This window comes from Pelophylax lessonae (assembly GCF_965119305.1).
Source record: "Pelophylax lessonae genome assembly, chromosome: 7".
In the NCBI taxonomy this organism is placed as follows: Eukaryota; Metazoa; Chordata; class Amphibia; order Anura; family Ranidae; genus Pelophylax; species Pelophylax lessonae.
In genome coordinates, this window is record NC_138774.1 from 205878237 (window position 1) to 205891871 (window position 13635).

At 41.3% G+C, this 13635-nt stretch overlaps 1 protein-coding gene across 1 annotated transcript; it reads left to right on the forward strand.

Annotated features, from left to right (window-relative positions):
• The first annotated feature begins 1889 nt into the window (after positions 1 to 1889).
• On the forward strand, positions 1890 to 10243 carry RNF224 (ring finger protein 224). The gene is made up of 2 exons (XM_082263666.1): positions 1890 to 2216; positions 9706 to 10243. Exon 2 carries the CDS (start codon positions 9713 to 9715, stop codon positions 10226 to 10228), a length of 516 nt encoding a protein of 171 aa, XP_082119792.1. The 5' UTR covers positions 1890 to 2216; positions 9706 to 9712; the 3' UTR covers positions 10229 to 10243.
• Positions 10244 to 13635: the final 3392 nt, after the last annotated feature.

The following is a 13635-nucleotide window of genomic DNA, read 5'->3' on the forward strand; positions in this document are numbered from 1 at the left end:
CTGAACGAGTGGCCACTGATGAAGCCAAAGTTGAAGCAGTGGTGAACTGGACACAACCTCATGAAAATATTACTGCTGATTTGTAGAAGGTTATTCAAAAGTGGCCAAAGTTCTTCATTACCTGTTTAAGACTGATGTGTGCAGCCAAGGGAATCCCCTATGGGGACCACTGGAATTCTGCATGTGTTTTCACTCAGTTGAAAAATATGCTGACAGAAGCACCAGTTTTAGCATATGCCTATTGTTAAAGAAATTATGAATGTTTCATAATTAATTATATGTTTTATAATCATTTATGCCTATAAGAATATATACATATGCCTACATAAATAGTTTTTTTTTGTTAGAACTGCAAGTCATCACATGATTTTCCACCATATCCTGCTAATAATTTAAACAATGGCTTACTATACTCCATGACGTCACTATATCCTGTCCCTATGTTAAGAAATGGCTCATGTGCCTAATGGATAGTGACAGTATGCTATATATATATATATATATATATATATATATATATATATATATACACACAATAAGTTACTGTTCGCATTAAGTATGTAAGACAAAAGTTCATCCCTCACACCAATGCCCAGAAACTGTATGTACTAAATATGGATGTTAGCTTTGAAGGATTGGGTGGAATGTTGTGCCAAGAGTAAACCTGCTGGGCCTTCTGCTCCCAATTACTTTGTTTAGATTATTGAATAATTTCCCAGGAAGGGAATCCCCTCTGTTCACCTAAACCTGTGCTTAGTGGAAGAGTGGGTTTGATGATAAAGTTGGCACTGTGCCCACCCAGGACAGGGCATTGTGGGTGGAAGCCCTGCCAACTTTATCATAAATCCAACTCTTCCACTTAGCACAGGTTCTAGTTCTCTTATTTACCTACAGGTTTAGAATGATATCCTATTTGGAGAGGGCCGATTCTCATAATCACCCCCCGTCCCAGAAAAGGACTACACTTTCTTTCTTTAGCCCCTAGAAATCTGTCATAACCATGAAAGTTAGATGTATTTGTCCCCATACCCAAGGTGCCCGGCCCCCTTCTGTGATCTTACCAATAGACCTGCGTTCTCCACTGTAAGCAGCTAATTCATCCTAATAGAGCACCAGGACAGAAACTTGCAAAAAGCACATAAAAACTCCTTTCAGAATGTTCTAATGGGAATTAAACTAAGGACATCACTCTTGCAAGGTTAAATTGATGACTTCTAAGCCTCCTTACTCTAAAGAGCCAGTCAACCCAAATGTGATATTTTATTTATAATTCGAGTGTGGTAGATAAAGCCAACCCTTTTTTTTTTTTTTTCTTTTGATGCTTCAACAATGAGATCTCTCTGCAATAATTCCCAACTCTGTTCTTGTACACCTGAAATGTTTCGGTTAAACCCTTCACCCCTGTGTATTTCAGAGCCTCCTGTTACATTCTCCATAATATAAAATAAAAATCCAGTAGACATGGTGGGAAACCCACATATAGGGTACAGTAGGTGTGCAGAACTGGAAACTCAACCAATAGATCTCAGCAATAGACGGAGAAATAGAAAATACTGGCAGGTGGTATAATTCTGCACCAAAAATCAAATATCAGTGTTGGCTGGACTGACCACTTGTTCTCATATTATAAAATAATTCTTGTTTTCAGAAAAACAGGTTTCGTGCATCTGCCTTAGGAGAGGGAAAAGAGCAAAGGAAAATATTGAGTTTCTTGAGCTTTTGTGCGGCTGAGTCTTCTACAAGGCCGTGTTTCCATGCAGAGCCCGTGTTGTGTGATACTCTAGCTGAGGCCGGTAACATGAGCCTGGCATAATTATGGGAGTGATAAGCCTCTGGAAACTTGGAACACAGAGCCTTGCCTCTAGTATACGATGGACTGTACAGGAAACACAACAGTTTGAGCATTCCACTATTCATAAGAAGAAATAGCTAAGATCGATGCATCCTCTAGCTTGGCAAGAAGAAGGCCTTGTGGTCTCTTTGCTCTTCTTGCAACGCGTTTCTTTTCCCCCTGAGAGACCGGTATTATTCCTCTTGAAGGTTGTTTGATGGCAACAGGGCTTCTTTTTCAACAATTTCTGGATACCATTAAATTTTTTCAAGGTTTTCTAAGAAACAGGGCAGAAATATGACATTATTTTCTCAAATGGCTCTTTATGATACCCGAAGAATGATACCTCGGAGTCAGTCAGCTGTAGACCATGCTTCATTAACAGGTAAGTAAAATTCGTTATCTTCAAAGTCCTAGCATAGTAGAATTATCATCCATCATGATGTTACATTGTTGAAATGGAGGCAGAAAGGTTTCTGTCCTGCTTGAGGTGGCTGCCCACCAAAATCTGCTAATTGTAAAGAACCACTAAACTATACTTTGAGTGAACGTTTCATCTGATATATCTATTCATGCTAAGTAATGTGTAAGTGTAACACTTCCAGAAATTTGTCACCTCTCAGAGATCACAGCCCCTGCCCCCTCCCTCCAGGACAATGGTTTCATCAATTTTTCTCTCTGTAAGAAGGGTGACATCCTACTTCTTGAACTGAGATGCTGGTTCAGTAATGACACAATAATGCTAATTCTGCTGTCTGTGTAGAACAGTGGTGATACTATGGGGAATGCGCTGAGCCTCTTCAGCTATTTCTACAGCATGGAGATTGCAGTACCTGCAAATGATAAGGTACATGCATGGGTCACCACACCCTAAAATGATGGGTGACAGATCTGGGGACCTCTCAGGCAATCAGCAGCAGAGAGAGCAAGAGGTTTTTCAAGGCAAGTAATGGCTGTTGTATTTTTTGTATGTACCACTGTGGGTGAATGTCTGCATCGTAGGAGAATGCTCATTAATGGATACTTTAAATATTCACTTGTCAAATATTATTAAAGCCTACAAGCTTCTGTGTCTGCACTCAAATCAAAGTTCATGTGTTACAATTCATCTCCTATGTCAGTACTGTGACAGTCCATATAGAAACTACGTATAAGCTGAGATATCTGACATTATTGTAAACTGGGAGGTCTATTTATCAGTGTTTTCACCCAAGATACTTCTATCCATTTTTCTAGCTGAATCTTATGGAAAAATGTGTGAATCCTGGGAAGTCGTGTGAAAACATTGATAAATTGACACACAAACGTTCAGCGTAAGGGCTCGTTCAGACGTAGCTCAATCGCCTGGTTTTACTGCCCCCCCATCGACACATGAGGGTGAGCCCTAACAGGCATATTACATTCACCGGCCACTTTATTAGGTACACCTTGCTAGTACCGGGTTGGACCCCCTTTTGTCTTCATAACTGCTTTTCGTTCTTCGTTGCGTAGATTCAACAAGGTGTTGGACACATTACTTAGAGATTTTGGTCCATATTGGCATAATAGCATCACGCAGTTGCTGCAGATTTGTCCTTTGCACATCCATGATGCCAATCGCCCGTTCCACCAAATACCAAAGGTGCTCTATTGGATTGAGATGTGGTGACTGCGGACGACATTGGAGTACAGTGACCTCCAGTGGCGGCTGGTGCTCCATTAGTCGGGGGCGGCGGTCGGCAGACAGACCCCCTATCCCCATCACTCCAGCCCGAACCACCATATCCCCCCCTCCGTGCCATTTTACTTACCTTGCTCCGCGGGACTGACAGGCAGGGGCGGCAGCTTCCCCTCTCCTTCTTGGCCAATAGGATGCCTTCTCCTTTCGGCCAATCGGGAAACAGGCCTCAGGACCCGCTTCCTGATTGGCCAGGAGGAAAATCGGTGTGGCAATAGGGAATATTCATTCGCTATTGTCACACAACTGGGTGGGCTCCCGAGCACACCCTTTTTTGAAGCCTATTAGAGCCTCTGGCTCTAATCACGTGCTTAAAAAAAAAATCCCCCATTGGAATCCATGCGTCCGGCGCCCTGCATTTAGATTAGGGGGCCGGACGCATGGATGGGGGCGGCGGTGCCCCTGCGCCCCCAGTGGACGGGCCCCCACTGGTGACCTCATTGTCATGTTCAGGAAACCAGTGGTGAGATGATTTGAGCTTTGTGACATGGTGCATTATCCTGCTGGAAGGAGCCATCAGAAGATGGGTACACTGTAGTCCTAAAGGGATGGACATGGTCAGCAACAATACTCAGGTAGGCCGTGGTGTTTAAATGACTCTTAATTGGTACTAAGGGGCCCAAAGTGTGCAAAGAAAATATCCCCCTTATCATTACACCACCACCAGCAGCCTGAACCGTTGAGACAAGGCAGAATGGATCCAAGATTTCATGTTGTTTATGCCAAATTCTGACCCTACTATCTGAATGTCGCAGCTGAAATCGAGACTCATTAGAACAGGCAAAGTTTTTCCAATCTTCTATTGTCCAATTTTGGTGAGTCTGTGTGAATTGTAGCCTCAGTTTCCTGTTCTTAACTGACAGGAGTGGCACCTGGTGTGGTCCTCTGCTGCTGCAGCCCATCTGTTTCACGGTTTCGATGTGTTGTGTGTTCCGAGATGGCATTCTGCATACCTTGGTCGGTGTTATTATTTGAGTTATTTTGCCTTTCTATCATCTCGAACCAGTCTGCCCATTCTCCTCTGACCTCTGACATCAACAAGGCATTTTCAACAGGGCATTTCCAACAAGGCATTTTCGTCCACACAACTGCCGCTCAAATTTTCTCTTTTTTAGACCATTCTCTGTAAACCCCACTGTGTGTGAAAATCCCAGTAGATCAGCAGTTTTTGAAATACTCAGACCAGCCCATCTGGCACCAACAACCATGCCATATTCAAAGTCACTTAAATCCCCTTTCTTCCTCGTTCTGATGCTAGGTTTGAAATTCAGCAACTCCTCTTCACCACGTCTAGATGCCTAAATGCATTGAGTTTATGCCATGTGACTAGCTGATTAGCAATTTGTTTTACCAAGCCAGAGTGTTTTACCAATGTGTACCTAATTAAGTGGCTGGTGAGTGCATATAAAAAAAATTAAGGCAAAAAACTGACATTTGGCACTTTACAATCATGGGGTTACTGAGCTGGAAGTGAGGAGTGATCTTCTAGAACCGTATTTCTCAACCTATTTTGAATCAAGGCACCCTTTAAAATTGTGCACAAATGAGGCACCCCATTCTAAACTATGGAAAAATGAAACTATGGACTAAACATAACACAGCAACATCCAGGCTCGTAGGACACCCAACATTAGTGATTTATACCTCTTTTTTGGACGAGAAGGCCTCTTTGCACACAGATACTGCCTAATATTCCAACATTTCTCTTCTCACTCAGTTTCTTGCGCTCACTCAGCAAATGTGACCTCAGAGCTGGGGGAGAGGAGCAAACAAGGATGCTGTGCAGGTGCCTGATGTCCTCCTTATCAACCAATGACATCATTGGTTGTTAGGACGCCGGTGGCTAGAAGGATGCAAGGGTGCACAATGAAAACCCATGGCTTTGTGTAACTAAAAGGCAGGCTTCATCCGTCTGCTGGCTTGTATAAAATTTTGGGCGATTTTTAGGCATTTTGCCAAGGCACCCCTGAAGAAAACTTAAGGCACCCCAGGGTGTCTGGGCACCGTGGTTGAAAAGGGTTGATCTAGAAAATATTGTCCCTACGTTACGTGCATTAAAGTTGTCTTTTATTCTGGGTCTCCTAATCTACATAACCAGTTTGTATAGTTCCCTGGATAATTTCCTGGCGATCCTCTCACCTCCTTGATAAGGTCTGTCTGAAAACAATAAATTATCTGCAATCTCTAATGATATCATGCACCCACAATTCCCTAAGTAGTCAGAGACCATGTGATCTATCCCTGGCCACTAATCAGAGCAGTGTTTTTTTTTTTTTGTAGAAATACGTTTTACTCAAAAATGGAAAGTGATTTGGCGATACGGATGTGTTCCTATTTATCCTCTGAACTGAGTTTAGACTGAGGACCTTGCCTACAGTTTTGCGCAGAAAAGCTGAGTGTCAGTCTTGCAGTCTGCAACATTATGGAATCTGGGAGTGTGTTGCTGAAAGCGTCACAACATTAAAGCAACCTTACCCAGTACTGTGATTTGGGTGTGAGCAGGAAAACACGTAAGAAAATCAGTGTAAATGAGCCAACAAGAGTCCTAAAGAATATAGAGAAGAGGAATAATGCGCAAAGAAAGAGAAATTCAGATTAAAGGAGTTACCCACCCTACATTTTCATCCCAGTGATTAGAACGTAAAAATCTAGAATCAGGAATTAGGTTGTGTCTCTGTAAAGGAACTACGCTTTATTGTCAAAAGTATTGAGACGCCTGCCTTTACACACATGAACTTTAATAGCATCTCAGTCTTAGTCTGTAGGGTTCAATATTGAGTTGGCCCACCCTTTGCAACTATAACAGCTTCAACTCTTCTAGGAAGGCTGTCCACAAGGTTTAGAAGTGTGTTTATGGGAATGTTTGACCGTTCTTCCTGAAGCGCATTTGTGAGGTCAGGCATTTATGTTGGAGAGAAGGCCTGGCTCGCAGTCTCTGCTCTAATTCATCCCAAAGGTGTTCTATGGGGTTGAGGTCAGGACTCTGTGCAGGCCAGTCAAGTTCCTGTACCCCAAACTCACTCATTCATGTCTTTATGGACCTTGCTTTGTGCACTGGTGCACAGTCATGTTGGAGCAGGAAGGGCCAACCCCAAACTGTTCCCACAAAGTTGGAAGCATGAAATTTTCCAAAATGTCTTGCTATGCTGATGCTTAAAAGTTCCCTTCATTGGAACAAAAGGGCCATGCCCAACCCCTGAAAAACAACCCCACACCATAACCCCCCTCCACCAAATGATTTGGACCAGTGCACAGAGCAAGGTCCATAAAGACATGTATAAGCGAGTTTGGGGTGGAAGAACTTGACTGGCCTGCACTGAATCCTCACCTCAACCTGATAGAACACCTTTGGGGTGAATTAGAGTGGAGACTGCGAGCCAGGCCTTCTCTCCAACATCAGTGCCTGACCTCACAAATGTGCTTCTAGAAGAATGGTCAAACATTCCCATAGACACACTCATAAACCTTGTGGTTACCCTTCCCAGAAGAGTTGAAGCTGTTCTAGCTGCAAAGGGTGGGCCAACTCAATATTGAACCCTACAGACTAAGACTGGGATGCCAATAAAGTTAATCTTGGCAGGCGTCCCAATACCTTTGACAATATAGTGCATGCAGTCATTTACTGTACATGCTTATCCACATTTTTTAGCATAAACAATATATCAAAAAGCCAAGACTTTTAAAGATTTCCATTCATTTTCTGTCCCAAAGTGAAGTTCTGAACCCAATGACACGGGATGTTCTCAGCCCCCCATAGAAGGGGTCTTAATCTCTCTTACTAAAAGCTGGAATCTCCTTGAACATCCCTTGAGTATCATACCCTGTGTGCTACAGAGGGTATACCTTACCCTGTATAATTAATAGAGAACATTAATCATTCATAGGTAGACAATGTGTGACAATTTCCCTGGAGGTAAGAGGACACGACTATCTATCTACAGGGTCTTGCAGTTTAGGGTGTATTGGCCTGACCTCATAAGTGAGCCTTAAATGACTTAAATCCCCATTGAACCCTTGGTTTAAAATGAGTTAAATACATTCCAAGTGCATCAAAACAAAGGGGTGTACAAAGTTTTACAGTGTGCTTTCATTCTACTGTAAAGCAGTCACAGCCTAAGAGTTCACAGCAGCTGTAGAGTGTGAAAGCAGCAGTCTTAATATAGATGCCTGACATGCCCCTACTGAGTAATTCCTCCGTAATATATATACAGCACTGTGAAAAAGTTTTAGGCAGGTGTGAAAAAATGCTGTCAATTAATGTTTTCAGAAATAGGGGTGTTAATAGTTTTTATAAAATAATTTTTAGGTGAAAAGTAAATGAACAGCAGAAAAATCCAAATCAAATCAATATTTTGTGTGATTACCCTCTGGGTTCAAACCAGTATCAATTTGTATTGGTTCACACAGTGCTTGTGTACACAGTTTTTGTTAAATTGCTTTTTTTGTTTTTTCTTTGTTTTATAGAAACCTTTTAAACAAGGTCAAGAAACAGGTTACAGATACACAGATTATATAGGGGGTAAAGAAAATCAAATAGGCAACATAAAAAAAAAAAATATGAAATAATCTACAGTATATATCTAAGTACTCTAATAACAAGCCCCATCAACCCGGAGGAGGCCTTGAAGATGCAACTATGACTAGTAAGGCATAGATAGCCCCCGAAATAATGATAACATAATAGAGACAATAAATAGAAGTTAAAAAAAAAGTATGGGGGGGGGGGGTCCGAGAAGACCTGTAACATCCAGACATGGTCCAATAATAGTAGGGAATCTATCACATGTACTTTAAATTACATATGGATGAGAGCCCACAAACATTACAAGCGATGAGATGAGATCGAAATTCTGTACAATCGCTATATGCCCTCCAAGGTCGAAGTGGAACGAACTGTTTCTGGGTCTGCACTGTCCTCTGCCACCAGAGTCTCCTTTACCATTATGTCATTGAGGTTTTTTGCCCACTCCAAAACTGAGGGGGGAGAAATACTCTTCCAAAGATGGGAGCTGGCAACTCCAGAGGATTGCCTTTTTTAATTTTGGAGATGGGTCCAGAAATCATAGACATTACTATAGCTATTACGGGTTATTATGGGTGTGGTGTGGATGTCTGTGATACAGATTGATTTATACGTAGTGAAAACCTTCAGCTAGAAGTGGGACAATAGGTGGCAACTCCACCATATATGGAGTTAAGTGCCCTCTTCCTCCAAGCATCTCCAAAATTTACTAGAGGTGGTAGGGAAGGTACAATTTGGGATTACCAGGGTCCTATACCATAAGAAAACTATCTTGTAGCTTTTTTCCTGAAAATAGGACATAGAGAGTTTTTCTGGGTAAATATAAAACATTTCTTCCAATTATCTTCTAAAATACAGGAGCGCAGGCAGGCCTTCTGGAGACAGCAAGGGGATTCATGGCGGAAGTCCCCTCTCTCAGTATCACCAGCAAACTGTGTGTTCAGGCGCCTCGTCCTCAGAGAGGAATTTCTTGAGGGGTGTACATGAAAATTTTAACGGAATTTGGTTAGAAATGTTTGCAACTGAGCTCTGGCAAACCAGCTTGTGCACACAGTTTTTGAAGAAATTTATTCAGCAGGTAGGTTGTTCCAAACATCTTGGAGAACTAACCAAAGATCTTCTATGGATTTAGGCTGCCTCAAATCCTTCTGTCTCTTCATAATGTTGTGATCAGTGCTCTGTGGGGGCCAAACCATCACTTCCAGGACTCCTTGTTCTTGTTCACGCTTTAGTTAGTTCTTAATGACATTAGAACAACTGCAGAATACATTTGGGGCCAATCACACACCTCCCTGATGGTAAGGCATGATGGATAAGTATCTGCCCTATTTCTCAGCTGCAAGGACACCATTGATTTGGCAACGATGAAGAAGATCTGAGGCTAGTTCTACAAGATGTTTGGAACAACCTACCTGAGTTCCTTTAAAACCGTGTGAAGCAGCACAATGTTTGAAGTCAAATGGTAGTTACACAAAATATTGATTTGATTTAGATTTTTCTTCTGTTAGCTCATTTTTTATGTAATAATCAATAAAATTGCATAAGCTGATTTGTTAGCTATCAATGGTTCATTGTGACATCATTTTTGATTGGTGTCAAAACTTAAACAATACTCCCCTGTTGTGTCTTTTTCAGACTGACAATGTTTCACAGCAACAACAACCCTGAATGTGGCAACAAGGAGGAGCTCAACATCACCAGTAGCCTGCCATACGATGCCGACGCAAAGCGCAGTAGTCATAAGATCGACTGCATCATCTGTTTCTCCAACTACAACCTCACTAACAGGCTTCCCAGGCGGCTATACTGCGGTCACACCTTCTGCCAGGCCTGCATCCGTCGCCTTGATTCTGTAACCAATGAGCAAAGATGGATCCCCTGCCCTCAGTGTCGCCAAAACACGCCAACACCTCGGGGTGGAGTGGCCATGCTAGACTTGGACCTAGCTGCCTTTTTAGCAGTGAAGTCTGAGAAGGACAGCCCACGGTCAACCATCAAGACTTTAGACACAGATTCAGAACTCAAAGTTTTTGCAAAGAACATTCCAATCAGCAGGCAACCCACGGGCAGCTGCCAAGAGTCTGTCTCCGAACCACGATTTCCCAGGAGGATATGCTGTAAAAACTGGTTTTGCTGCTCCTGTTGTTCTTGTGTGTGAGAGAGCCAGAATACAGTGCAGGCCAACCATTGGAAGAAACAGCAATGGGATATTGTCCATCATGAAAATATTCAACATACAAAGTGCAGTAGTTATTATCAACCAATCAGAATTCTCACTGCAGTAGTAGAAGGTGGATTCTGATTAGTTGGTCCAGGTTCTGCTCATTTCTCATTCCACTTTTATGGAAAAGGCCCAAACACAGCACATGTACTGTACAGTATATTGTAAAATCTGCTCAACATATTCTAAAGTGCACTAAAGGTTGTTTATATTAAATTTTGATCATCGATAAACTTCCCTTCCCTTCTGAGTATGGGGAGTACTTGACTAACTTACCTTCTTTGCACAAATGGCCACTTAGGCACAAATTCACTTTAAAGCTCAACTCTGGGCTCGGCCCATCAATCCTCCCTTCCACCTTGTTTTCCCTGTCCTGGCAGTATGTTATGTATTTTTTACATTAATCGTTTTATTGAAAAAAATTGTATCAAAGTACATGGCACCAAAGACTACAAAAGTCAGAACCCTGGCAAGTCGGATCAAACAAGCATGAAAAGAACAATCGGAACCAGGTAAAGCGAAACATAGGCAAAATAGAACAGTGACCAAGACCTACCTGGGGTAAGGCCCACAAATGCTATGAACAGGTCACCAAGACTTTCCAAATGGTACAAAACAGCCTTCATGCAAATAAAGATAGAGTTACTCCAATGCCACATCCGTATAGTGTACACCCCCAGCAGAGTGTCCCATTCAGCCAATTCCTAAGTTAAGGAATTCCTCTAGTGATCAGGACTTTGTAAGGGAGGCTGACTCCCTTCGCTTTAGACTGTTAGCAAAAGGATTTAGTCAGACCTAACTTAAAAAAGCCTTTAATTGGGCAAAATCGAAATCCCGAAATGAGAATTATTTAAGAAGTTCCAACCTAAATACAGTAAAAACTTGGATTGCGAGCATATTTCATTGTGGAAACATGCTTGTAATCCAAAGCACTCGTATATCAAAGCAAATTTCCCCATAATAAATAATGGAAAATCAGATGATTCGTTCCACAACCATTTATTTATATAAAAAAGATTTAATAAGGGTTGTTTTTGTTGAAAAGTCCTACTCAGGTGACACAAAGAACAAAAAGAGCAGCGCCACCTAAGTGTACTGTAGTATGTTCACAGTTTAATTTTAAAAAGTGTAATGACACTCACAATGTTAAAAAAAATATCCAGCATTTAGGAGTCTGGTGTATATAATGTGTGAAAAAAAAATTTTTGGTTGTAATATATACTGTGCCAACCTTAAATATACAGCAGCCAGCAACAACAAATGACAATTTGTGAAAACTATAAGAAAGCAAAAATTTGCAGTGCTGTTGGATTGTGTTATAAAGTGCAATAGTGCTTATGCATATAAATATTGTTCAAAATCGCAAAATAACAGTGCTAAAATGTGCAAAATCGCATAATAACAGTGCTAAAATATGCAACTTATAAAGTATCTAGGAACTTTAATACATAAAGTGCAAAGTTGTGTATGGACCACAAAATTACTGCAGTACTAAGCGTTCTAAGTACTGACATCAGTAATTTATTCACTGTAACTGGGCAATGGATTATGGGGCGCTGGTATAAAAGAGCTGTCAAACTCAGGTAGAAGTTGGTTTGACAGAAAGAGTCTTCGGCTAATAAGCTGGCTTGGTGGCGTAGCTGGTCTAGCAAATGAGAGGGGCTAGCAAATGAGAGGCTTGGGGTTCAAATACCCTGGCCAGTGGGTGATCAATATTGATTATGGATTTTAATTAAAACCTATTAATTGTCCCCGCCCCTTCTGACGTGACATCAGTAATTTATTCACTGAGCAGTGGATTATGGGGCGCTGGTGAAGTCAGAGCCATATAAAAGAGCTGTCAAACTCAGATAGAAGTTAGTTAGGCAGAGAGAGAGTCTTAGGTTAAACAGCTGGCTCGGTGGCGTAGGTGCTAGAATAACGGGCTTGCAAAAGAGAGGCTGTGGGCTTGATTCCTTGGCCAGCAGATGATTAGTATTAACTATGAAGATTAAAAAAACCTATTAAATTAATTATGGAAGTCCCCGTGAAGAAGTTTGCCATTTGGTGAACAGCCAAGTGTTCGAGTCGAACTTAGGTTCAACTTGAACACAAAGCTCATCACTAACCATGACCAACAGGGCAACTGTAAAGAAGGCTTACCAGATGTAGTGGACACAATAAAGTATACACTTTATGGGTCATTTAGGCTTCTAAGAAATAGATGGACTTACTACCAATATAATAACCAAAGATCAATGGCTCAATCCTCCAACGTCATCCACTAGAATTACCCCAGATGATGTCTACCTAGATGAAACGCGTCGGGTCTACTGCAAATGCTGTTTTTTATCTACTTGTACAAGCGTTATACCATCAAGTCTGTGAAAGTGTGTCTCTTCTTTTTGCCATTAAATGTCTTAAAAGATACACACTATGTGAGCTTTTTATTTTTTGAGCATCCGGAAGAGGATTTCTTGCTGCTCCTACTGCTAGTGGCTATAGCATTCCTTATGAGGGGATGACGTTGGAGAATTGAGCCATTGATCTTTGGATATTATATTGGTATCAAGTAGGGATGATCGAACATTTGAAAAGTTCGGTTCGACCAGAACACCCGAATTTCCTGAAAGTTCGGTTCGGATTCCAGAACCCCATTGAAATCAATGGGACCCGAACTTCTGGAATAAAAAAACACCATTTTGAAGCCCTAAAACCTAATAAATGCCCCTAAAAAGTGCCTAGGGTTCTGGGTCATGCCCCAGGGATTATTAATCACACAAAAAAAAGTTCTTAAAAATTGTCATTTATGATAGAGAGCCAATTATTGAAAAAATTATTGAAAAAAAAAAAGAGATTTCTTTGGATTTAGTTTGGGGGGGGGGGTCTAAAAAGTGTTCCTGTGAAGTTTCAGCTCTGTAGCATGTCCAGAACCAGAAAAAAAAAGATTTTTTGTCTTAGAATTAATATAGAACAGGGATATGGCTCCGCTATTTTCACACCTTGCCGGTTTTGTAGCTGGCGTTTTTTGGGCATTTTTTGGGCGTCTTTGGAGGCAGGCATAACATCAGAACTTCTGTGTATGGGTATATATACACACACACACATGTATGTATATATACACATACATATATATAGGTGTGAAAGTAGCAGAACACTATGCTTGAGCTAATGAAATAATTAACAGGCATATGTCTCCGCTCCTATCACACCTATATGTGTGTATGTGTATAAATACATATAAGTGTGTGTGTATATATACCCCTATACAGAAGTTCAGATGTTTTGCCTGCCTCCAAAGACCCCCATAAAAATCCCAAAAAAACGCCAATTACAAAAACGCCAAGGTGTGTTTTTGCAGCAGG